Source organism: Bos grunniens, chromosome 20 (genome assembly GCF_055505025.1).
Source record: "Bos grunniens cultivar Pamir isolate PY7600 chromosome 20, Bosgru_T2T1.0, whole genome shotgun sequence".
NCBI classification, from domain to species: Eukaryota; Metazoa; Chordata; class Mammalia; order Artiodactyla; family Bovidae; genus Bos; species Bos grunniens.
In genome coordinates this window covers 72613748-72639130 of record NC_141184.1, presented here as the reverse complement: position 1 = coordinate 72639130, position 25383 = coordinate 72613748, and the positions used below count along the sequence as shown (strand labels likewise).

General features: G+C 52.9%; 1 protein-coding gene and 2 pseudogenes across 3 annotated transcripts; 1 reads left to right on the top strand and 2 right to left on the bottom strand.

Annotated features, from left to right (window-relative positions):
• The first annotated feature begins 308 nt into the window (after positions 1–308).
• Positions 309–7727, top strand: LOC147350722 (uncharacterized). The gene is made up of 3 exons (XM_086362312.1): positions 309–673; positions 4474–4553; positions 7131–7727. The coding sequence occupies exons 1-3, from the start codon at positions 593–595 to the stop codon at positions 7450–7452; spliced, it is 483 nt and encodes a 160-aa protein (XP_086218438.1). The 5' UTR covers positions 309–592; the 3' UTR covers positions 7453–7727.
• On the bottom strand, positions 721–1584 carry LOC147350723 (uncharacterized; annotated as a pseudogene). Its single transcript, XR_015148591.1, has one exon. The product of XR_015148591.1 is annotated as an uncharacterized LOC147350723 (transcript).
• Positions 7728–21616: 13889 nt separating the features above from the next.
• Positions 21617–25097, bottom strand: LOC147350721 (uncharacterized; annotated as a pseudogene). Its single transcript, XR_015149019.1, has 2 exons — positions 23585–25097; positions 21617–22875 (listed from the first exon to the last, which is right to left on the bottom strand). The product of XR_015149019.1 is annotated as an uncharacterized LOC147350721 (transcript).
• Positions 25098–25383: the final 286 nt, after the last annotated feature.

Below are 25383 nucleotides of genomic sequence, written 5' to 3'. Positions count from 1 at the left end.
TGTCTAAATGTTCTACATTGAAAGTTTTTCAGAGTAAGAAGATCTGTTAAAAGAATAATCGTGCATTTACAAATACTAGTTGACTGGCATTTCACCAGGCATGCTCTTATCAGGTGTGTATTTCAGAGGAGATGAAAGCCATATTTTGGCTTACACGCCCGTAGCCATCTGCGGTCGGTAGGGTTCCCTCTAAATGATGATTCTGGTGATATTTTAAGAAGGGTCTGTAGTGAACCCTTCTTCCCGTAACTTGTCGATAAGAATGAATAAGATTCTACAGATCTTCTTTAATATAGAAGAACTTTTTTTTCTTTTTTTAAGATGTCCTTGGGGAATGTTTAGGAAAAGCAAATACTCTGGCAGGAGGCATTCTGCTCACTGAGACCAAGCCCAGGAACACTGAGAGAAAATTTACCCTGAGGGAGCTTCCGAAACAGAATGAATCCACTAGACACGTGCATTTAGGTTTTGTCTCAGCTTACTTAAAGCGACAGTGGCTACACCTCTCGGCCTGTGTTGATCCTCTGCTCTCCCTTTGTAGACAGAGGATAAGAACCGCCAGTTGCAGGAGCGCCTGGAGCTGGTAGAGAAGATGCAGCAGAGACTGCGGAGGGCAGAGACGCTGCCCGAGGTGGAGGCGGAGCAGGCGCAGAGGGTGGCCTCGCTCTCCAAGGTGCTGCTCTGGGTCCCTGGGGGGCGGGCACAGGGAGGGCCTGTTCCCCTGCTCTCCCACCGCGCCCCTGCCCGTGCTGCTCAGTCCACACAGGAGCGCAGACATGGGGGTCGTGCTGCCCGTCTGAGATGGGAGCGCTCCCTGAGTGTCAGGCACGCCCCACTTCTGCATCATCCCTACGTTAATTTCCCTCCAGTTTTGTCCCAAGTTGTGTGTGTGCCTAGGACGCTTCAGCTCCGAGTCACTGCTGCTCAGAGTTCAGTCAGCCACTCAAAGCCTAGCAGGATAGAGACCTAGAAAAATCCCATTCTCGTTTAAGAGATGGCCAAAATAGCTCTGTAATGAACACAGTTTTAAGTTGTTATCCATACACTTGTTAAAGAAGTCCCAGCAGGGCACGTGCAGACCCGAGGCCCCACTCCCCACTCGCCGTCCTCAGAAGCCCGTGGGTGAGAGGCCATGTCCTTGGGATGTGGTGCTGCTGGGGGCACCGACCCCATTGCCAGCCAGCCAGCCACCCTGTCCTTCTGACGGGAAAGGTGTTGCCCTGCGCTGCCAGTGGGCACTGGCTGAACATACAGAGTCTGGCCGGGTCGGTGCTGACGTGGCTGTCGGAAGCCTTGCCAGGAGCTCAGTGAGTGCCCGAGGGGCCATCACGTCGCGGGAGGCCGCCGGTGTCCGGTGCTCACAGACCCTCCCCGAGCAGGGTCACTAACAGCCGCCAGGGGGCACCCTTCTGCCTGTGATCTTCCTCTCCAGGCTTGGTTTCTCCTCTCCCCTGGCATCTCTGCTGTCCATCCCCAGTCGGCCTTGTAGTCCGACCTTTTGTCTTCCGGAAGCTCTACCACTCAGGAGGCTAAACGGTTCGAACTTCCTTCCCAGCTTAGGAAGGTAGAACGTGTGCCTCGCATTTGCCGCTGTCTGCTGCCCACGCGGGCTCGCCACAGGCAGTCAGAGGAGGGAGTGCAGCGGCCGTGGGTGTGGGGCCTGGGGCACGGGGAGCACGTCTCCTCTCACGAGCTGGTCACCAGCATCCTCCGTGAGCCATGTGTCACACACGAAGCCGCGCAGGCTGTGTGAGCAGGCATGCGGGCATGCCCCCGGCGAACCCAGGGCCCGTGGTTCTCACAGAGCATGGCCCGCTTGCCGCCCCTGCGATCACAGCCCGCGTGCTGTCAGGACAGGGTTGTTGTGAGCGGAGCTGACGCTGTTCTTGGCCGACAGGCAGGAGAGAGAGACACAGCAGCATCGAGGATAGGCTGCGCCAGATGGAGGCCCAACTGGAGGCAAAGAACAAGGAGCTGCAGCGGGTGCCTGTGCTGACAGGGAGGCGGCGTCTGGGCAGGAGACATGGCTTGGGCGGGGGCCAGCACTGCCTTTCTCCACCAGTCCCGTCTCTGGCATCGAGTGTGTGCCTGTGTGGCCCCATCTGCTGATCCGGGCACCCACCTCCTTGGGAGCAGGGCCAGAGGTGGTCGCCCATAGGCAGTGGGTAGGAGCCAGGGCTTCCCCACATTCAAAGAGGCTGCTTGTTGCTCTGACCAGCCAGTCCGGGGAGCTGCTTGGGATACAGGTGGACCTCCCAACTGCCCCTCAGACAAACCTAGGGGTGCCAGCCCGGGGCCCATGAAACTGAAGGCATGGCACCCAGGTGTGGAGCCTGCTTGCCTCGGATGTGGCGCTGGAGTCCCACATGCCAAACTGCTGGTCCAGAAACGGTGTATGTGTAGGATGGCTGCCTCTAGACAGGAGAACCGCAGTTGCGCTGCAACAGAAGGCGCGTCAGGAAAGGGTGATGGTGGAGGCTCACATCACCCAGTCCTGAGAGAGGTTTCCTGGAAAGGTTGGCCACACGGCAATACAGACCATCCAGGAAATGGAGTGGGGATCCCGGGTCCAGCCTCACGTGTCAGTACTGTCCCCACCATACCTGTGTTCTTGGGCCTGGACTGCAGAGCCTCACAGGCGGACTTCCAGGGGGCAGTGGTTCTGACTCCCATCGTGAGACCCGCGGTGAGGCGCCCTCCCCGCTTAGGCAGAGAGCTCAATATCTCCCGATCAGGTGTGCACTTCTTACTTTCATAACTGCTGCTCAGAGGCTGTTGAGATCGGGATGCTGTTTATGACTAGACTAAGCCAATTCAAAGTCAACTTTTGTTTTGCTTTAAAAATCTTTGAATGCCGACGCCTTATTGTGGAAGCTGTGACAGGTTTTGTTTCCTTGGGCTCAAAAATCACTGCAGACGGTGACTGCAGCCATGAGATTAAAAAATGCTTGCTCCTTGGAAAGCTATGACAAACATAGACAGCATATTGAAAAGTAGAGACATCACTTTGCCGACAAACCATATACTCAAACCATATATGACAAACCATATACTCAAAACTATGGTTTTTCCGGTAGTAACGTATGGGTGTGAGAGTTGGACCATAAAGAAGGCTGAGCACTGAAGAATTGATGCTTTCGAATTGTGTTGCTGGAGAAGACTCTGCTTTAACAGAAAATAAACTTTTTAAATGTATTACGATGGAGAATTGCAAACATGCACAAAAGTGGATGGAGTAGTATAATAAATACCCATGACCCGTCCCGTCAATTAGTCTCAGCAATTTCTCATACAGAGCCAATCTCAAATAGATCATTCTTTTGTCTTCTCTCCATTTTTTTTTTAATACAGTAGGTCCTAAAACAGCTTTTTAAACCTTGAAATTGATGCTCATCTTACAAAACACAGACTTGGCAACTTTGTTATTGCATTTAAAAATTGCTTGAGGTAATTATTTCCAGTTTTTTAATATGAATTTTCATATTGGAAAAGACCCTGATGCTGGGAAAGATTGAAGTCAGGAAGAGAGTGGATGACAGAGGATGAGATGGTTGGACGGCATCACCAACTCAGTGGACATGAGTTTGAGCAGATGCTTAGCAGAAGTCGAGTTCCATTTTCCTTATGGCTAATCCACTGCTATAACACGTATAGCACTTCTGGTTTTGAACACTGAATGTGTTTGCATTATAGATGGATTTAGAGTGTGTGGCTGTTGTGTGTGGTTCAGAATTCTGAGTAGTCCTTTCAGGCATCACCAAAAAGCTCAGACAAAGCGTGAGCCATTCACGTGGACTGTGCTGTGCGTCAGAAAGATAATACGAGCCACCTACACAATCTAAAATTTCCTAAAAACCAACGGGCTACTCGACGTCCTTCTTTCACCATGAGTCTTGAAATCCTCTGTGTGATTTCCACATCGGGCTTTGCACCAGCCTGTCTCACGTGCTCAGGGGCTGCACGAGGCAAGTGACTGCCGTGGCCGACAGCACAGAGCTTCCAGGTTGAGTTGAGTGACTCACAAACTTGGCCCGTTTGACTTGTTTTATCCCATGAGCAAGTGAAGTGGGCTGTAGAGGAATGAATGTGAGGAATGCAGGTGAGCTCCATGGAGACAGTTTAAAGCAGTGAGAGGAGGGAGGGCAATAGAGTGAGTCGTGTCCCCCTGACCCGAAACCCCCGCCTGAAGTCTAGCTTCTCTCTACAGACTTCATCGTTGTTAATGGCTTGCCATGTTTCCTCCAGAGAAACCTTTTCTACACCTGAGATGGAACTTCCTCCTCATTATGGTTTATAAGGGTTAATATTGTTCTGAGTGTTTCTATTTGCTAGGGACTCTTAGAGAACATTTTCTCAGAATTACAATGTTGGGAGTTGATACCTACTGATGTAACCTGTTCTGCACATTTTGGTGCAAGTCACTTTACATCCAGAAAGCAAGCGGTGCAGGCTGTGTCATTTGCTGTTTCGTAGGACCAGCTGATTCTAAACCTGGAAACCCTGAGAGCCGAAGTGGACCAGACGAGACTGCGAGGGGCTCCCTTCCACCACAGGTAGGCTGCTCCCCCGGGCAGCTCCCCTCAGCGCTGTCGAGTGTGACAAGGGCCTGTCTGGTGTGTGGACAGTATGACTGGGTGTTGCTCATGGTCGCACCTCAAGGAGCCTGTAGCTTCGTGACCAGCGAGAGGGAAGAGACAAGCATCGTTCCTTAGGGTCAAACTTGGTACCACGGAGTGGTCGTCACAGGATTGACAACACTCAAAACCACAGCAGAGGTTTGGAAGTAGGGGGCCGACCAGTTGGTATTTGGGCGTATTCATCTGAGGGGCCTGACAGACTGTGACGCTGACGTTTCTGAAGAGTCGCAGAAGGTTAATGACCTGTAGTCTTTTGACTGCGGTGGGAGGAATCACCTGGCTTGTGAATGAGGAGAGCAGATTACTGAGCATCCTGATTTTTTCTTCCTCGTTGTTATAGGGGCGGTAATTCTTATTAAGTATTTAAATGTTTCTTTGGCTTCTTCACGGAAAATGGTCACAAGTGAGAGAGAAACTTTAGCAAAGGTTATTAAGTGCTTACTGGTGACATTCATTCATCTGTAGGAAATGGACTACTGCTTGAATCCTGACTTAGGAGACAGTTTGGAGCCCATACGCATATTTCTGTGTTTGAGTGCTTAGGGGATCCTCGCAGTCCAGAGCCCCCACCCAGCTTTCTTCTAGAGAAAAGGAGATGTCATTTGAGACAAAGGCAGAGCCAGAAACTGGTCCTGTGTCTGAAACCATGGTGGGTGGAGTTCAAGGAGAGCACGTGCCCTACAGAACAGGAGGGGACGTGGCCGGACTTGGTGGCAGAGCTCCTCCAGGGTGAGGGGCTGGGGCTGTCAGAGGTGGGGAACCCCTGCTCCCAGGGTGGACGAGGTGAGTGTGAGGAGGACTGCGTAGACAGTGGAGGAAGAGGAGGTGGACACGGCCTCCTCCTCTTGGGGGTTTTTGGGTAACGAGGAGGGACCTGGTGCCAGGAACCGAGGCCTGACACAATTGGGGGCTTCAGATGGAGAAGCCTGGGGCCTGGTCACCAGTCCCGTGTGTGTCAGTGAGAGTGAGAGACGAGAAGAGGAAGCAGCCGCGGGGCAGGAGGAGCCACTGTGCTCTGAAGACAGTGGGCCACAGCGGCTGGTGCGAGGGAGGGGTGTCTCCAGGAGGCAGCTCTGGAGGGGTCACAGCAGTGACTTAGCAGCACAGGTGGGGCCTCAGAGTGGGGCTTGTGGGCAGTGTGGGCTGGGTGGGGGGCACTGTGCTGCCTCAGGAGGGAGGGAGTGGGGACTGAAAACTGGCTCACAGGCAGGGCAGGCACGGCGTATTTGGTGGGACCTCCCAGAGGAATTGGTCACCTTGTCTCTGAGACATTCTCCCGGAGGAAAGAGCTTCGGGTGAGGAGGGGGAGAGAGATGGAGGTTGCACCCCGCGAGGGGACTGGGAGGTGATGGTTGGGGATTGACCCAACCCGGAGGCCTCTGTGGCCCTCAGAGGACCCTCGAGGGTCCCCAGTCCACAGCGGGACTGTGTCGTACCCCCCACTCAGTTCTCAAGTGTGCTCTAGCCCCAGGCACTTGGGTGGAAGTGGAGCAGAGAAGGGAAAAGTTCTGTCAGGAGGGAGGGGAGATGGGAGGGAAGACAGGTGTGGCTCCGGGAGATTCCAGATTTCCATCTCCTGTGCAGCACAGTGTTCGCAAAACCATCGAGCAGAGCAGCCTGTGACCCCGAGCAGGCTGAGCTGGTGGTTGGCCCTGGCCACTCTGCAGACATATGGGGTGTCCTGTCCTCGGAGGAAGGCCCTGTCTCCTGGGTTTAGGGACTTCTGCACATGAAGGCACCACCCTCGTCCCAGAGACAAGACTGAGCAGAGCCCGGGCGTTCCTGCAGTACAGGCGGCTCACAGTCAAGGCGGGGCTGCCCTGCCTCCCAGCAGGCCCCTGCTGAGTGAGCTCCTGGCACCTGCAGGCCCAGGCCTTAGTGCTCAGGGCCTGAGCATCTGTGCTGGGCCTTGTTCAGCCCAGACTCTGGTGACACGCTCACCTCTGCTTTAATGGGAGACACCAATGGTGCTCAGCTCCGAGCTGTGGGTCCGAGGCTTTTCTGCTGCGGGTTGTCTGAGGCGCCTTTAAAAGCACTGAGAGCGGTGCAGACAGTGTTCCAGGCAGACCGGTGATTGTGATCCACAGACTTCCCGTGGGAAAGGGAGGTCAGAGCAGGCGTGGGCCAAAGGGGAGGTGGGGTGCCAAGGGGAAAGCAAAGCAGGTGCACGCCCTGCCCTGGAACTTGAGAGCGGGCTCCAGGGGGACCCTGGACGCCCCAACCCCAGACAGCCGATCCTGTCCTAGTCAGCTCCACACCCTCGCGGCAGCACTGCCTTCCCCACATACGGGAGTTTTCCAGCTGCTGGGGATGAGCCCTGAGTGTCTGCAGAGCAGCGGGCGGCCTGTTGCTATTGGAGCCAGGAGGGCAGTGCCCTCCCGGGGGCCCTTTTGCTGTGAAATTGCCGATCTTCCAAATGGACAGGCTTTGGCTCGTCTGACAGAGTGAGCTCTCTTTTCTTCTAACAGCACTCTTCTTCCCCGTGTGTTTCAGCCGACCCCACTTGGGCAGCGCCCCGGACCTCAGGTTCCCTGTGGCGGACCGGCCGGCAGACTCCTTGGGCAATGGGGCGGTGCTGCGGTGCCCCCAGAAAGGCCGGCTGGCAGCGCTGCACGATGAGCCATCCGAGGCAAGGACCCCGCCACCCCCTTCCCATCCCTGGTTGGCACCTTGTGAGGCACCTGCCCCCTCACACTGTGGTCCTGAGGTGGGTTTGGAACAAAGCGCTGATAGATTGCTTTACGTCTCCCCATTTTCCTTTTTCTGGCTAAGAGTTTACTTTGAAGGCATGCTTTTTTTCCTTAACCAATTTTGATTATTTGTGGCCTACTGTGAGGCCCAGCATGGTACTAATTAGCACAGTTTTGAAATCGTCCTACGAGTAAATGGATACACATATCCATCAGCTTATAGTGAGAAGAATTCTCATTGGGAGTTTAAGTGCCTTTATCTTTTCGCCTCATTCATGCCATGTATTTGTTCATACATGTCTGTGTTTTGAGCTTCCACATTCAGTGAGCAGTTAGTTTGGGCCAGACATGGTCAGAAGTAGGACTCCAGCAGTGAATTAAAAACCGTGTGTGTCCTTTATCCACTGCTACATAACGAATCATTGCAAAGCTTAGTGACTTCCCAGGGAGCAGCTCACAGTCCCCAGTGCCTGTGCATTCTAGCAGGCAGGCCTGGTTCAGGGCCTCCTGAGGGCAAGGGAAGGCCCCCCAGGGCTGGATGGCAGGCTTTCAGACTCACCTGGCTGCTGGGGACAGGCCGAGGTCCCTGCTGTGTGGCTTTCCCATGGCCTGGCGCTCCTCGGAACACCCTCTGAGAGCGAGAGTGCGGGGTTTAGCCCGGTGCCTTTCACGCCCTGGTCTCAAGGCCGCACACCTTCACTTCTGTTTGCGAGAGTGAGCTGCGAAGTCCTGCCTCGCTCAGGGGCTGAGCAGGAGTTGCCCCTTCTGCCTCTTGAAGGGAGGAGGATGGAAGAATTTGTGGACCCCTTTTTAAACCCATGCAGCCTGTTGAACAGTAATGAGCAGGGAAAGGAGACCAGAGTGCCTGAGTTGTCCAAGGAGGAGGGGATGATCGTGTGTAAACAGGGTGGCCAGTGAGGTGACACCAGGAGGGTGACCTTGAACCAGAGACCCAGAGGCAGGAAGAGAAGTAGCCACTCGGAGATAGAAAAAGGGTCATGTCAACCAGCGGGGACAAGGGAGAGAGTAGGCCACATCAGGGAGGAGCCTGGGCTCAGGCCTGAGCAGCTCGAGGCCAGAGGCTGTTTCCTGAGGTGAGGAGGGCGGCTGGGGCGGGGAGCTAAGCCGGGCCTCAGCCCTGTTGAGGTGGACGAGCCCATTGGGTGTCCCGGGGACGTGTCAGGAGAACAGCTGAGTGTTCCGGCCTGCATCCGGGAGAAAACTCATTCAGGTCAGGGTGGACTTCGGGTCGTGGGCATACAGATGGCATTTAAAGGCACGAGCACAGTAAAGTCACCAGGCGGGTGCCGGTGGAGAGAGATGGGGTGCAAGGGTAGGGCTGTGGGGCATCCTGCATTCCAAGGTTGAGAAGGGGTGCAAGGGACTGAGGAATAACCGCAGGGAGGGCAAGGCGTGGAGCCCAGGGAGAAACATGCTGGGGGCAGGGGGTGGCGTGGGGGAGGGCAAGGAAAGGAAGGGGCTTGGTAACTCGGGTTCCTCGAGCCCCTGGGGAATTGCCCTGCAGGGCGGGGCTCACCGCCTGCTGGCAGAGAAGTGGAGACCTGGAGGGGAGGGGGACCATAGAGGCCACTCCCAAGGAGCTTTCAGAGACCCGCAGTGGGCGCTGCAGGGAGCCCTGGAGGAGGAATCTGCTGGTTCCCCTTGTGTGATTGGAAGGCGAGAGAAGGGAGAGGACATGCCGACCGGGCTGATGGGGGTGAACCCATAGGCAGCTGGTTCGCTGGAGCAGAGGAGGAATGATGGCAGGCGGTCCCGGAGCCAGCAAATGGGGTAGCCCAGCCCTGGGGCGGGGTTGTGATGAAGACAGGAGGCTAGGGCACTGGACACAGGGGCAGGGAGCCAGCAAGCCAGCACCTCGAGGCTGCCCCTCAGTTCCTTTGAGGTCCTGTCTGGGAAAGAAGGCAGGACCTGGGTGACAGTGTGGCAGGGGGGACGTTTTCAGAGAGAAGGGTGTGAGGTGTGAGAGCGGGAGGGCGGCACGGGGCCCCGCTGGCACTATCCCATGTGTCTCTGATGACAGAGCCACCCTTGCAGTGCGAGGAGCCATCCCCCAGAACAGCCCGAGGGCCTGTGTCCCGAGAGGAGAGCCACGGAGGGGCTGGCCCTCCCGTCTCCTGGCTGCCCCTGCTTGCGCCTCTCTGTGGGTGTTCAGACCAGCCTGGGAAACGGAGGACTGGGAGCCTGCGAGGATGGCACACTCTGGTGAACTGGTACCAGTGATGACCGCTGATAGGGACCCAGCGGCTGCCGAGCTGAAGGGTTCTTTTTTCTTATTTTCCTCCAGCCTGGCTGATGGAGGCATGGATGTATTTTTGTAATTTTCAGTTTCTGTCTCTGACTCCATCAGCCCACCCTTGTGAATAACCTCATAGGATTGCCTGCCGTCCACGCTGAGACCTGAGTGTCACCAGGCCATCTAGGAACTGGATTCTCCCCGTGCCTGTTTCTTGAGTCCTGTTCGCTTAAGAGATGGCAGTGTCTCATGAGCATGGTCCATTTATCCAGAGTCAGGGCTTCCATGTAAAATTGGGTTCAGTTCCTGATAGACTTGAGCTGCCCTGAATGTCGCTGATGAGACGTGGTCCTCTCATGCCCAGGTGCAGACCCCGAAGGAGCAGGACTGGGAGCGCACGCAGAAAGCCAGCATGCTGGCCGACGTGGCCCAGGCATTTGAGAGTGACGAGGGCGTGTCTGACGACGAGGGCGACAGGGTCACCCTCTTCAGCTCGGCCACTCAGCTGTCGCCCGGCAGGCAGGCTGATGCCAAGACTCTGACCGTGATGATGCAGGAGCAGCTGGACGCCATCAACGAAGAGATCCGGTGAGTGATCCTGAACTCAGCTCCCCAGAAACTCGGTTTCTCTGAGGAGCTGTCTTCTCCTAGGGACGTCTGAGTGTTCCATAGTAAGAAACCTGACCTCAGGTCTGCTTCAAGAATTTTCAGTTTTGAGATGGCCCTTGATTACAGAGCTCGGTCAGCCAGGGCATTCTGTCCGTGGTGTGGTGTCAGCACTCTGTGGGGGCGGGGGGGGGCGTTGTGGGGTGTCCCCCCTCAGCTCTGAGCCACAAGGTGAGTGAGGTACCGAGGCGGTGTCCCCTGTGGCCCGTGGACCCTCCTGTGTCCCTCAGAGGCCCCCATGTTCTGGTGAAAAGCCACCTGGTGAAAGCTGGGGTTTTGCGCTTGGCAAATTCCCACTCAGATCTGCATTTTCCTTTTTAACTTAATGCAGTGTGAAGATTGGCTTGTTGTAAGACAGTGGTCCAAGGACGTGTGTTTGAGTTTTTCTCATCTCATCAGTATATTTAAGAAGTTTTCTTTAGACACCGTCTTGGCAGTTATAACAATTTTCAAAACAGGATAGAATCCAAAGGCCTGCCTCGTGGTGAGCGGGGGGCCTTGGGTCTGGGTGCAGCCAGGTGGCTGGGGGCCCCGAGGCCTGCCTGGTGCCACACCCGCACAGCTATGCCCGTGTCCCGAGTCCATGTTCAGAGTGGCCGCAGGCTGGTGACCCTGCACAGGATCAGGCAGAGCTGCTGCTCAGACTGTTCTCATCACGTCAGCCCAGGCCGAGGTGCCCGTTCCTGTCGGCCGAGCGGGATGCTCCGGGGGAAAGGCAGGGGGTGAATGGGACAACCAGCAAATGCAGGTGGTGTCGCCTGCCCATTTGACGCCAAGACAGACAGCTTTGTGGGCCGTGTTTGAGCACAGATGAGCTCAGAAAGATGGTCTTTCCACGTCCCTGCAGGAAGTATGGAACGGTTATATATTAATATTTTTATTTTTACAGCAAGTTGTCAGGTAAAAGTGATTTTTCCTTATGCGACAAGTTGACTTGATGTAAATGGTCAATTCTGTCCATCAACTTGTTATCAACAGTGAAAAACTTTCCAGATGTATGAGTAGAAGTGAAGCTGGAGAGTTTACTTCCTGTAAGAATCTTGTATTTTAATTTGAAAGTCATTTTATTTGCATAATCGTGTATTTAAACTGCTATATAAAAACATCCACCACACATTAGGGGAGAAGAGCAGAAACTGTGAATTCTAGGTTAATGCAGCACATTGACATGAATCCAGGAACTCACACAAAGCTGGTGGAGAACCTCATCAAGTGATGCGTCTGTATATATACAACCTTAAAAAAAAAAAAAAAAAGATCAACTCAGCACTTCATCTGGTCTGGAGACTTGTGTGTAGAAACTGCAGCTTGTTTGTGAATTGCTGTTTTGATTATACAGAGTTCCTGATTCCCAGTGGAAAAGACTTGAGGCACTGACGTGCATCTCTGCCCTGAGAGCAGGGGAGGTAAGGGTTGTCAACTTGAGGTATCTCTTCACAGGAAAGAGAGTGGCCACCAGGGCCCCTTCAGAATGTTAGAGTAAATAAGTGAAATCAAGCGTGAATGATCAGGGCCAGTTTGTAAGACTCAACGCTAAGTTATTCTAAGTTTGAGAATATTCAAAAGAGGAAACGTAGAACCTTTTGGCTGAGATGTTCATTGAGCAACTGTTTCTGGAATTTGCTAATCATGACACAGAATGCCAGCCCAAATTTATTGTCCAGATAGGTTCCTCTGCTGACAAAGGCAGGTGACGTATTTTATTCTATTTTAGGTTGATCGAAGAAGAGAAGGAGAACACGGAGCAGCGGGCCGAGGAGACTGAGAGCAGGGAGGACAGGGGGAGCTTAGGCAGCCTCCGTCGTTTTAAATCAGTGAGCTCCCTCAACCTGCTTCCCACTTCCTCGCATGCTGGCTCCTGCCCGCCCCTGCCCAAGCCCAGAACGAGGCGGCACAGCCTGGCACAGGAGGGAGACCAGCTGGGCATCATGACTCTGGTATGTGTCTGCCTCCTCCCTGCCGCATCCCTCCCCCAGCACGCTGTTTTTTTTTGGTTTTTGTTTTTTCTCTTTATACCCAGAAGAAAATCAGGTACATTTGCTACGCTCAGAGGTCTAAAAGTTTTTAAACCGCCTAGTCTTTAATCATTCCACAATGGCACAGCAACAAATTAGTCTTGATATTTGGACCACTACTTAGCACGTCATCATGAACTCAGCCAGAGCCTGCCTCTGTAACGTTGGGCCTGGCCTGTGCTGGGCACAGCAGCTGCAGGGAAGTTTCTGTTCTCAGGGAGCAGACAGCTTCGTGAAAGTAGCCATAGGCAGCTCTCATGGCATGGGAAAGCCGTACAGCACATTCTCCATTGGGGATGCCTGGCTGCAGGGTGCAGGGCATGCGGTGGGAACAAAACCAAGAATCTACACTGGTCTGCTTGCTGATGGACCTGGCCATGCGCTCAGTCCAGCTCTGCGTGTGAAACCAGGTTAAAAGCCCAGGGCCCCAGGGCCACAGGGAAGACGTCGGGCTGCCTCAGTTTTCTGAGTCTAAAACTGGGATGACGACCTAGGGCTTTTGGTGACAGAGTGTGCGGCTCTAAAGCACATGTTCCAGCTTTCTTGTGTGTTTAGCTTAGGTGTTGTGAGTGTATTGCTGTTTACCCCCATGAAATCACGTGTACAACATTCTGCTTTGTAACTGGACTTGTATTGTCTCTTTTTTCTGTTACCACCCATTTCATGTTAGCTGCATTGTTAGTCAGCTTATAATTAAATTAACCGTGAATCATTTTAGCGGCCTGTGAAGTGGTAACCAGTCCATTTTGTGGTCTTTTGACACTGTTTTTATAATTGGCATCATTGGCTAATTAGTTGATATTTAAAATTCTTTGATGATTTCTCTGTGGTTTCATGCTTGATTTCTTTCCAAATATTTGGACAAAAACAGTTCTGTATGTTTTCCTTGCTGTTGGAGTTCTCTGACAGTGTGTCTGCTTTCATCATTGGTTTTGATTCCCTCTCTCATCCTGTTGTCTGCTTAGTCATCATGAATCCAGATCCCCCCCAGCCCCCGAGGCTGTAGTTTACCCATCCATCTCCCGTCCCCCGTCCCCTCACTTGCTCTGGTCATAGCCGTTCTGTGGTCCACAGCGTGTGTCCCCTTAGTCGGGTTTGTGCTTTGTCTTCATGTGTCATTAAATGGTGTTTTTCCCCCATAGCAGTAAGTTGAATTGGTGTATCACTGTGCAGTTACAGGAGAAGGCAGTGGCAACCCACTCCAGTACTCTTGCCTGGAAAATCCCATGGACAGAGGAACCTGGTAGGCTGCAGTCCATGGGGTCGCACAGAGTCGGACACGACTGAAGGGACTTAGCAGCAGCAGCACGCAGTTATAAGCATAATATATGTAGATGGATCCTAAACTACATATCATGTGTAATTCATAAATGAGATTGTGCTTACATGAAGAAATGATCCTCTTAAGTGTAGAATTAATGGACTTTTAGATATGCAGATGACATCACCCTTAAGGCAGAAAGTGAGAGGAACTAGAAAGCCTCTTGATGAAAGTGAAAGAGGAGAGTGAAAAAGTTGGCTTAAAGCTCACCATTCAGAAAACTAAGATCATGGTATCTGGTCCCATCACTTCATAGGAAATAGATGGGGAAACAGTGTCAGACTTTATTTTTGGGGGGCTCCAAAATCACTGCAGATGGTGACTGCAGCCATGAAATTAAAAGGCGCTTACTCATTGGAAGCAAAGTTACGACCAACATAGATAGCGTATTCAAAAGCAGAGACATTACTTTGCCAACAAACGTCCATCTAGTCAAGGCTATGGTTTTTCCAGTTGTCATGTATGGATATGAAAGTTGGACTGTGAAGAAAGCTGAGCATCAAAGAATTGATGCTTTTGAGCTGTGGTGTTGGAGAAGACTCTTGAGAGTGAGTCCCTTGGACTGCAAGGAGGTCCAACCAGTCCATTCTAAAGGAGATCGGTCCTGGGTGTTCATTGGAAGGACTTATGCTAAAGCTGAAACTCCAGCACTTTGGCCACCTCAAGTGAAGAGTTGACGCATTGGAAAAGACTCATGCTGGGAGGAATTGGGGGAAGGAGGAGAAGGGGAGGACAGAGGATGAGATGGCTGGATGGCATCACCAACTCAATGGACATGAGTTTGGGTGAACTCCAAGAGTTGGTGATGGACAGGGGGTCCTGGCATGCTGCGATTCATGGGGTCACAAAGAGTCAGACATGACTGAGCAACTGAACTGAACTGACACAATATCCTTTCTGTGTTGGTGCTTGTATTTAAGACTGTAAATCTCATCAGCTTTTGCACAGTTAATGTCTCTATTAGACTCGTTAAAAAAGTATCTTCTATGGTTAATGTAAAGACTGCACCTGCTATTATGCTAGCTTTCATTCTTACATATTTTCACAGGGAACTTGCTTTAATGAATTTATTGTGAGAAGTTTTAAATCAAATTCTGTGTCAGGATTTTACATTAATGTCCAAAAGGTGGTTAGATTTGTTCAGTGTTAAAATAGATATTATGGTAACTTCCTCATCAGTTAAATTACTAATTTAAAGTATAACATGTTTTTGATTAAGATAAACGAACTTATAGAGAAATTTGGCTGAGAATAGACACCTGTTAAGGCCCTTTGTTGTACAGAATGCTATGCTTTAATAAATCATGATGTTGTAGTAGAATGGTATCTTCTTGAGTAATAATTTATAGTGTTTCTCTAGTAAATCTCGAATAGCTTATTTAACTTCTGTGGTCAAAAAAAATGTTCTGTTTCCAGTCACATGTTCTCTAAATCCTCATGTCACTTACATGTTTGCCATCATTTTTGCTTTACTGTATTTGCCTCTACGGATTCTTGAAATTTTAGCTTCAAAGTCGCAAAGAATCTGGTTTCTCTTCATTTCTTTGCATGCATCTATCAGCCTAGTGATTTAAGGAAGCAGCGTCGAAAGGTAGACTGTTTACTAATTTAGCAGGCCTTTGTTTCTCTGTGAAGTATTGAAGAGTCCTTATCGTTTAACATGAATGAACACTGTGTGGTTATGTCTTGGTGAATAATTGATGTTTTAATGGAAGTAATGAAACTCACCCACCACTTAAAATGTGCTGATGGTTCTGTTGGAAATAGGTCATTCGTTGGGACAGTTGTAACAGTTTGCCTTTCTCCCACTTGTTTGCCTTCTGATCATCTCATGCTTGTTTATAATAGACATAGTATTATTTATTATTTTTAAAAGTTTCTATACTTATGTTTTTGGCCATGCTGTACAGCTTATGGGATCTTAGTTCCCCAAGCAGGGATCAGACCAGTGTCCCGGCAGTGAAAGTGCCAAGTCTTAACCTTTGGACCACCATGGAATTTCCGCTTAGTGTTTTCATGTAAGAAATGACTGAATCAGAGCCATAGATGTTAGATTTGCGGGAAGCCAATTTAATGATGGTGGGTAGCAGTGTGCAGGAGACTCTGTGTGCCGGGCACGTGCTTTCCAAGTCTGTCATCTCATCCCCAGGTGAGGTCCAGGCTGCTGCTATCCCCATTCAGCAGACATAGACACTGAGGCTTAGCGAGGCCGGGCACACTGCCCAGGCTCTCACACCCAGCAGCGTGGTGTGGACTGGTCTGATCAGAGCCTGGACACTTAACCATGGTGCTGTCCAGCCCGCTTTCCTCCAGAGGCTCTCGTGTCCATCACGGCATCCCTGATGGAGGGAGCATCAGGAGGGAGCTCTCTGCCTCTCCCCTCGGGTCACTTGGATGAGCCCCTGTTGTTGGAGTCCAGTGCCCCAAGGGATGGCCTTCCTTGTCCCTCTCCTGCTCCCAGCCCGCTGACCGAGCACTCCTGGGCCTTCCCGCAGGACTGGGGTGGCCGTGCTCCAGTTCAGGCAGCTCAGTGCACAGGAGACCTTCTGCTGAGCACAGCAGACCAGCGCTGTCCCCCTGGGGTTGGTGACCTGGGTGTGCTGCTCGCCTGCTCTGTGGCCTGCTTTGCCCTCCTGTTCAGCGAGGACACGGCACTGCCCTTCCTAGCCACATGTGGCACCAGTGGGGCAGCTCCCATCCTGGGGGAGGGCAGACAGGCGCAGACCCAGAGGCCTTCCTCAGGAGGAGGCCCGGGGGAAGGGGCTGGCCTGGGCCCTGACTCTGAGGCAGGTGTTTGTCTCCACTGAGTCCATAGTCAACCCAGGCGTGTCACTTCCCTGCTCTGTTCGTTGTTATTTTCTGATTTTTATAAATGCTTATTTTAACTTGAATTTGAGATTGATCCGTGTTCAGTTCCATGTGGAAAATTTCTAGCCTTTGTAGCCTTCTGTTGTCTGAGGGTTCTTGTTAGAGCTCAGGGGAGGGAGCCCAGTTTATCCAGCTGCTCTTAAATGAGTTCAGCTGTATTTTGCACTAAGTTACTTTGTTGTCACCAAGCTCCTGTGGGGCTGCACGGGATCAGTATTCTTTACAGAATCCCACCAAAAAAGCACAGGTTAGTTGGTCAAAACAACGCACTCATTGTTTATAACAATACATGCCATGCATGTTTCCTAAAACCTCCCCTGATTTAACCACACACCGAAATGTATCAGTGAGACCTGTTTGGACCCTGCAGGGTTAATCTGTTCCCACACTGTCTTTCCTTTCCTCACACCCAGGACCAGCGGAAACGCTGGGAGTCCAAGAGAGATCATCTTCTTCTTCTTCTTTTTTTTTTTTTTTTTGAAATTAGTTTATTTTTTAACTGAAAGATAATTGCTTTACAGAATTTTCTTTTCTGTCAAACCTCAACATGAATCAGCCATAGGTACCCATATGTCTCCTCCCTTTTGAACCTCCCACCGCTCTAGGGTGATACAAGATCATCTCTTAGTGAAGACCTGGGGGTGCCTTATGGAAACCACTGTGAGCGAATGACACTCGAACTGCGTGTAAGTACTTCAGTGGGTAGTCCCCAGTCTGTATGTTACCGAGAAATACGATCCAGGCACATGGTGTTCGCGTGGAGGGGTTAGGTACCTTTTCTGTGTTTCTCTTGTTGTCATGGGTTCCAGTAACCTGCATCATCACTACAAATGATCTTGGATGGTGGCACAAGCTGTGTCTTTTTCTCCTTCAAACAGAAAGGTCTGGACGGCTTTGCTGAGAGGTTTCGTACTCTAGCTGTGGTGCTTCCGAGCAGCATCTGGCGATGAGCACAGTCCTTTCATCAGGGCAGTTCATGCCGTGCAGGATTCAGGGTGCCAGCATCGCTCTGCTGTCCTGCCCCGCAGGGCCGTCTGGTCGCTGGATTCCAGGGAGGGCCGAGGCCGGCTGCAGGGAGGCTCCCGTCCGGGGTCTCTGCACTCAGTCAGATGCTCTCGTTGCCCCGTAGCCTCGCTTTTTTTGAACAAGACAGTCCTTTAAGATGGCATTAAGCTATAACAAGGGTTTTTTTGTACTTGGGGGAAAGCATAGCTAATAGATCTTCAAATAAGTTTCTGGTTATAATGTAAAGCCTGTGTGATTGCCTTTTTCAGAACAGTCTATTGTTAGCCAATTTGACACTTACCTCACTCCCTCAGCTGCCAGCTATACGGGAAGAGGTAGGAGATGACAAGACCGCCATCAAATGTGAAACCTCGACCCTCGCCTGGCCACGGTCGCTTCGGATGGGCCGCCTGCGCACAGGGGCGCTGCGCACAGCCACCCATGAGGACCTCAGGGACGCCCACAAGTAAGTGACCTGTGTGTGCATCGTCAGTTTCAGGAGCCCTGCACCTCTTGTCTTGAAAGAGTTGCAACGATGATTTTAAAGGAATACCACTGAGTTCGGTGCCTGTGTTTAGTGGTGAACTTCAGGTGCTGGGGAAGAAGAGCTCAGTGACCTCAGTGATTTTAGAAAATGTCCATCTCTACAGATTGACTCCTGTGGGAGCTTTCTTCCTGCTCTGGGTAGAGGGCACGTTCCTGACGGTGACGGCCCCATGCCTCTCGGGTTCGCTCTTGAGGGTCCCTCCCTTTTCTGCAGGGGTCTCCTCTCAGGAGACCCTGTCCCCTCCTGTGACTGACACTGTCCTCATTCAGACCACCACTTGCTAAGCTCCCGTCCTGAGCCAGGCAGCACTCGATGGGGGGCACGTGTGGTCACCTGACCAGCAGCCCTGCACGGTGATCGTCGCTCTCCTGCCACGGCCGGGGACGGTTACCCTGTGGGAGGCGGGGGGAACTACCCAGAGCAGGGGAGCTCGTCTTCTCCTGGAGCGTCGTCACCTGCTGAGCAGCGACCCTAAGGGAGGGTCAGAGCGCCCTCTGCACCAGCTGTCCTGAAGTCAAGCCCTCCTCTCGGGAGAGCTCGAGGCAGAGAATCCCAGCTTCCCGGTGCGGTTGTCTGACACCGGGGGCCTGCATTGCTCGTGTGGAGTCTGGTTGGTGAAGGAGACTCCAACTGTCAGCTGCGAGGTTGAGGCACGGGTGTTTCTGGGTGCCCGTTTCTATCAGTAGCTCTTATGGAGGGGTGTGTGTTTGCACAGGGGTGCCAGTTAAAGGTCGTTTTCTCTCCCCGAAGCTCCACAGGCTCTCAGGACAGCCCCGGGAATAACCCCAGCAGCAGCACCAGCAGCCAGGGCTCGCTGCACAAAGCCCCAAAGAAGGGCATCAAGTCCTCCATCAGCCGCTTGTTTTGCAAGAAGGAAAAGGGCCGGCCTGAACACCCCAGCAAGGAGGCGTTAGGACCAGGTGGGTGCTTCACCGTTCAGAGGGAGGAGGGCCTGCAGGCATCTCCCTTCTGTGTCTCCCCTGTCGTCCCCACGAGGCTCCTGTCAATCACGCTGGGGGTCCTCCTGGGAGCAGGAGTGGAGGAGGCGTCTGTCTTCTCAATGGGTCTGAGATGGTCGGCTGAGTTAATGAGTGGATGGTTGGATGGATGGATGAATTAAGAGTGGATGGATGGATTGATTAGTGAGTGGTGGATGGATGAACAGATGGCTGGCTGGCTGGGTGGATGAACGGAGCATGGAATGAATAAAGCAGATGATTGTACTCCAGTGCTAGAAACATATTCTACGAAATTGATTGAGTAGGAGCTGGGCGATGATTGTTTCATCCTAACAGTGACATGTGTTTGGAAACGGCCTAAGTGCTCCTCAGTGAGGGGTGAAGTACAATCTGTGGACACCCCACAAGGAACAGCCCGCCCTCCTTCCTGCCACCTTCCCCATCCCCAGGAGCTCATCAGGGGTTCTGCTCATGCCCCCCACCCCACCCGACAGCCACACAGGTCCTCCTGGGGTCCCCTCATCAGACAGGGTTATCATCAGGCCCCCATATCACTCAGCTTCCTCTCCTTGAGGACAGCGCATGTTCCTGCCTCTTCAGCCACAAATGTGTTGAGTCTCGTTTGTGCTGGGTGTGGGATTTACAGGGGTAAGTAAAGCAGATGTGGTCTGGAGCACAGTTTAGTGACAAGAGAGAAAAAGGAGCAGATTATTAAATGCTATCCCTATTAGTAGTAAATACAATGCTGAGATGGATGGTGCATTGATTATGTACCAGATGCTGTGTGTGCCCCTTACCAAGCAGGTGCTGCCCCCTCCCGATTTACAGAGGACAAAGTGACAGTCACCTGGTTAGGGAGCGGTTAGGGCAGGTTCACACCCACCCAGTGGGACCAGACACTTTGCCGAGCCCCAGCCACCTCTCTCGTGGATGAAACAGGAATGAGATGGCTCTATGGCATGATGATTCAATGGACATGAGTTGGAGCAAACTCCAGGAGATAGTGAAGGACAGGAAAGCCTGGAGTGCTGCAATCCAAGGAGTGACAAGAGTCGGACACAACTGAGTGACTGAACTAAAAACTGAGTGTGTGCTAACCTGTTTCAGTTGTGTCTGACTCTGCGACCCCAGGAACTGTAGCCCACTAGCTCCTCTGTCCATGGGATTCTCCAGGCAAGAAGACTGGAGTGGGTTGCCATGCTCTCTTCCAGGGCATCTTCTCAACCCAGGGATCGAACCCACATCTCTCATTATCTCTTGCATTGGCAGGCAGGATCTTTACCCCTAGCGCCACCTGGAAAGCCCCAGTGAATGCTGACAACTAGAAATGCAGAAAATGAGGGCTGCTCCTAAGTTAAACTGGAAGAGCAGCAAGCACAGGTTGTAAAGAGGAAAACACACGATGAGCGACAACAACGCCAACAGAAACAAGGGATGCGTTCACCCACAGAAAGAAAATGTCTGTGCCGTTCGGAAGAGGAGCCCATCAGCCCTTGGAGGGACAGTTGGAACCAGAATGAAAACCGAGGACATGGTCAGCAGTGCCCACCACACGGCCTGGGTGGCGTGGTGTCACTCACCAGGCTTCCTGTATCCCCAGAGCTGCTGGCAGTAACATCTCTGAGTGCCAGGCCGGGCAGCATCCCCGAGTGAGCTAAGGCATCACTGCTCTCCTTCCAGTGCTGCTCCGGAGCCCTCTCTAGGCGGCCACCCTCATCCCCTGCCCTGCCACTTGCTGGGGCCCAGCTGTCCCCCTGGAATCCTTTCAGCCCTTGAGCTTGGGTGTTCCCAGCCCTCTGCCACACCGGACTGGGATGCAACTCAGGACTTGGGCTTGAGATATCAAGGAGACCGTGAATCTGGAAGGACACCACCCTGGGGCCTGTGAGAGAGCAGGAGAGCAAAGCCCCTACGGGGAGGAAGCAGAGCTGGGGGAACGTGCCCACAGCCTCCACTGCCTCCTGCACAAGTGCCTTTTCTTTGTCTCTCCTTGACCTGAAACAAAGCCCAGCTGCTGCTGCTCCACAGGTGATTCCTAAAGATGCACCTCCTGCCAGAGCTATTGTCCTGCTGCTCTGGGGCTGCTTGAGTGTGCTCAGGAGTATCAGACAAGTAGGGCTGCCACACCTCATACTGGAGGTGGGGGGCCTGATACTGGGGAAGGGTCGGAGGTGGGGGGAGGGTTTGAGCGTCGGGGAGGGCCTGATGCTGGCCTAGGGCCGTGATGCTGGACTGGGGTCTGATGCTGGACTAGGGTCTGATGCTGGGGGAGGACCTGATGCTGGACTAGGGTGCATCATTTGGGTCCCCGTCAAGGTTGCCCTCGGACACCCCACGCTGTGACCGATGGCGAGCCTGGACACCTGCACTTTGTTCCCACCCTCAGCCCGCTGCCCACGCCTCAGCAGCAGAGGGGCCCTGTCCCCGCAGATGCTGAAGCGATGGAGCCTCTTGTCTCTGGAGCCAAGGGCATGAACACACCGTCGGTCGTCCTCTAGGGACACCTATGCTTCCGCCTTCTGGCCTTTCCATTGCATCCGTCCATTTCTCTTAACAGAATGTCCGTGTGATGACACGGGCTCCCATTACCAGCTCTGGTCTGTTCTCAGTGAGAGTACAGCTTACCCTCGGCACTCTTTATTGGCCCTGGGAAATTTTGCTTCAGTACTTTATTGAAAGAAAGCAATAAATAATACTATGATAAAAATAGTTAAAAAGTAGACTGTACATACTTTGTCACATATTCGGGAAGTTCACAAAAGATTAATAGGAAAATAGAATGATAACAATGAATTGTACAAGTAAATTAAAGGCGGAACCCACATGTAAAGAAACATGCTGTCTCTGTCTACCAAGATACCAGCTGCATAATAAATATCACACTGTGACCTGAACGCATCTCTTGCTGGCTTTTTTAATGTGCCGCTGAAAAAGTAAAAATTACATTTGCTACTTATACAATCCAGAATGGCTATGTCATCACAATCTAAAAATGTACGCCTAGGTCCATTCTTTAAACATGTTTACAATCATGTAAAAAGATGATTTCCATAAAAATAAGGCCTTTGTCAGAGCTACACTACCCTGTCTGTCTGGGAAGTGGCACCTTCACTGTCCAGCTCGATGGCTCTGTAGCGGGTGCAGGGCATCGAGATTGGTCCCCAAAGAGGCTCACCAGAGAGGAGGGATCCAGGTCCACAGAGACAGGGTTACAGGAGAGATTTTCAGCCTTCTTCTAGGCATCCTTTCAGCCCAAATTTCATTAGAAGCTCACATTTAACACCCAGTACTTTTAAATCACTTCACACTGTGGACAAAAAGCATTTCTTGCTAGAAAAAGTACAGTTTACGCCAGTCGTTAACATCCAACAACAATTGGTTGAAATTAAGTTTTCTTATTTCAGAGTGATTGTTGGAGAGCTTGGTTACATTCTGGAAGGATAATAAAGCACACCGTGTCATGATGATTTTACAATCACAGGAAAACCCCTTCTCTCATGGCTTAACATTGAAAAATTAAACAAGAATAATTACAATAAATGCATCATTTACAAAAGCCCTGTGTTTGTTCATAGGATTTATACAGACAAGCACTACAGTACATTCATTTGAAAGACTGAAATCAGGTATCAGAACATGAAATTGATCTGAAAGGATATTCATAGCCTGAATATACAAGAAAAAGGAAGGAATTATATAAATGAAGTCATAAGTTTACATAAATATCAGAAACATTAAATTCTAAAATATTTTCTCTATGGTATTCATGAATTTTTCACTAATTAAAAACCCTGTAATATCTTCGGGTCCATGTAACAAGTATTAACAGAGTAAAGATTCCATCGAGTTCAAAATGTAGTCTTTGTTGTATACTGGATGCTGTATAAACATCTGGAGAATTCGTGCAGGTAAACTGGAAACACACACAGAAAAGTCAGTCCTGGGTTGGCAGCTGGTGCTCCAGCCCCTGCCCCTCCTGACACCCCCACCCCCCACCCCATTTGGGGCTTCAGCTGCTTTGAGAATTCAGAGAAACATGGAGGGCCAAGCAGATCAAGGAGAGAACTCTGTGGCTGACTTTATTCTGACATATAGCTAAAAGCTGCTGGTAAAAAAACCTCAAAAGCCCAATCCAGCTTTCTAGCTGAGATGTGAACAGGACAGAGCAGACAGCCTCCTGCCCTCAGAGTTGCTCGAGCAGGGCTGGGCCCCAGGGCCAGACCCACCAGAGGCCCACCCAGAGCAGCGCCTGCAAGGGAGGGTGGCCCCTTAGCAGCAGCCGAGCCCCAGATGCCGGTGCACCTCCGTGTGAAACGCTGGCCTCCGTACGGAGAGGCCCAGGGCAGGGCAGCCTCGTGAACCCTGACGCTCTGGGCCCTGTTCCCTCTGAGAACGTGCACGCAGGGCGTGGCTGGCAGCACTGCCGCTGTGGGAGGGATACCCATGCGTCCCTATGCGAGGGGCCTTGGCCATGCTCTGACCACTCCGGCGGCAGTGGGGCGCCAAAGTCACGTTCTCTGCTGTGAGGGTTCTCCCAGGCTAACCTCCAGAGACCCACTGACCCTCCACTCCCTGGGGCGTGGGCTCCGTGCCCCCGCAGGACCAGGCCGGCCTGTACTCACCCCAAAGCACATCAGGAGCAAGTCCTGACTGTAGCAGAATCCAGCCCCTGCGTTCCCGCCACGCTGCCTGGTCCCATGAGCGCGGGAGGAAGGGTGCAAACACAGAGTGCGGTTAGTCGTGCAACGTCACATGGGGCACGAGGACACACAACGCACACCCGCAGCAGTGCCCACTCCTACTGAGGGTCTGGGGAAACTTCTAGAGGGTGGATGAGCCAGAGAGAGCGAGCCTGGGGGCTGCCACGTGGGGGTCCCTGCCACCCGGGGTGGGGGGAGGGCGGTCAATGGCACATTTGATGACGTAAACGTGGTCATGGGGACAGATACTCCACGTCGGCAGCTGCCAGTCTCTCCTTAGACCTACGGATTCACAGAGCTCCACATTCACAGATTCCACACAGTCTATTGTTATTCAATTTTACACTTACCTCATTCCCTCAGCTGCCAGCTTTACGAGAAAGAGGTAGGAGATGACAAGACCACCATCAAATGTGAGCCCTCGAGATCAGATGAGATCAGGCGCGTTCAGGGTGGTATGGCCTTAGAAGGAGGCGGCTGCCGCCGGGCGCCCTAAGAGCCCTGCGCTGTGCCTCCCTTTCGCTCTGACCTGCCGGTCGGGCCAGCAGGCCGCACCTCACCGTGGGGGCGCGCGCTGTACTTGAGCCGAACGACCCGCGACCAGACTCCGCCGGCCAATGCCGCCACGCCCCCCGAACACTGCCACCCCGCGGCCAGCAAACGCCTGGCCAGGTTCGGCAGCCCGGAGGGCTTCCGGGACCCCCAGCGGCATGCCAGGCGTGCGTGCGCGCGGGGCCTGGGGGGTGGGCTGAGGGGCGCGGAGGTCTTGGCGCCCTCCACCCCGGGCCTCTCCAGGCCCGGCCGTGCTCGGCGAGCCGGGCCTCCCTCGATCCCGTTCGCTGCCCAGGGCCACGCGGCCCGGAGGTGTCTGGCTTTCGGCCCCGCCGCCGCCCGACCCCCGCGGCCCTCGGGCCTCTGAGCCTCCTGTGGGCCTAGGCGCCGCCCAGCCAGGGCCCTGAGCGCCCATCCTGCCCGACACCTGCCCGATGCCCAAACCCACCGGGAGCCACGGAGGCGCGGTCCACCCGAGTGCCTCAGCCCCGCCCCTTCGCCCTACTGAGGCCCCCACCTTTCCCCCACGCCGCCGGACAAGCACACAACCTTCCTGCGAGAGCAGACGAGCGACAGGCAGGCACACGGACAGACACACAGACAGTTGACAGCCCGCCGTCGCAACCTCATCAGCCAGAGCCATAGCACCTGTGAGAGGCCGGGGCCAGAGGAACGGACGGGCCACCGGGTGTCAGGAGAGACAGAGGCAGAAAGAGATGAAAGTTCAGAGATAGACTCCAGGACTGTGAGAGGGAGATACAGATAGACAGACAGACAGACGCGTGCGCGTGCGCGCGCGCACACACACACACACACACACACACACACACACACGGAGCCAGAGACAGAGGGAGACACAGAGCGAGTGACAGAGAGACAGCAAACAGGAGACAGGGGAGAGAGGATGGCATCGGATCTGAGACAGACACACTGGCACAGCCCGTGACGCACCTCAGAGGAAGGTCACGCGGAAGAAGCAGCTTCCCCAAGGGAGGGGGCGTCGGCTTTGGGCTGGGCCCGGCTGGACGCGGTGCCCTGGGGCTGGCGGTCACCCGTGGGGACCCCAAGACTTCCTTGAAGCCGAGGTCTCAAAGGTCCCCTTTGGCCTGGCTACCTAAGGCGAGACCCAGCCCCCACCCCCAGGCCAGAGGGTGAGTGTGTGAGAGTGT

What these genes read in the sequence shown, in the direction of transcription:
- LOC147350722 (XM_086362312.1), top strand. Translation starts at nt 593, where the DNA reads ATGCAGCAGAGACTGCGGAGGGCAGAGACGCTGCCCGAGGTGGAGGCG. An exon ending in GGGTGGCCTCGCTCTCCAAG is followed by an intron (nt 674 to 4,473) that starts GTGCTGCTCTGG and finishes GCTGTTTCGTAG; the next exon opens with GACCAGCTGATTCTAAACCT. An exon ending in GGGGCTCCCTTCCACCACAG is followed by an intron (nt 4,554 to 7,130) that starts GTAGGCTGCTCC and finishes CGTGTGTTTCAG; the next exon opens with CCGACCCCACTTGGGCAGCG.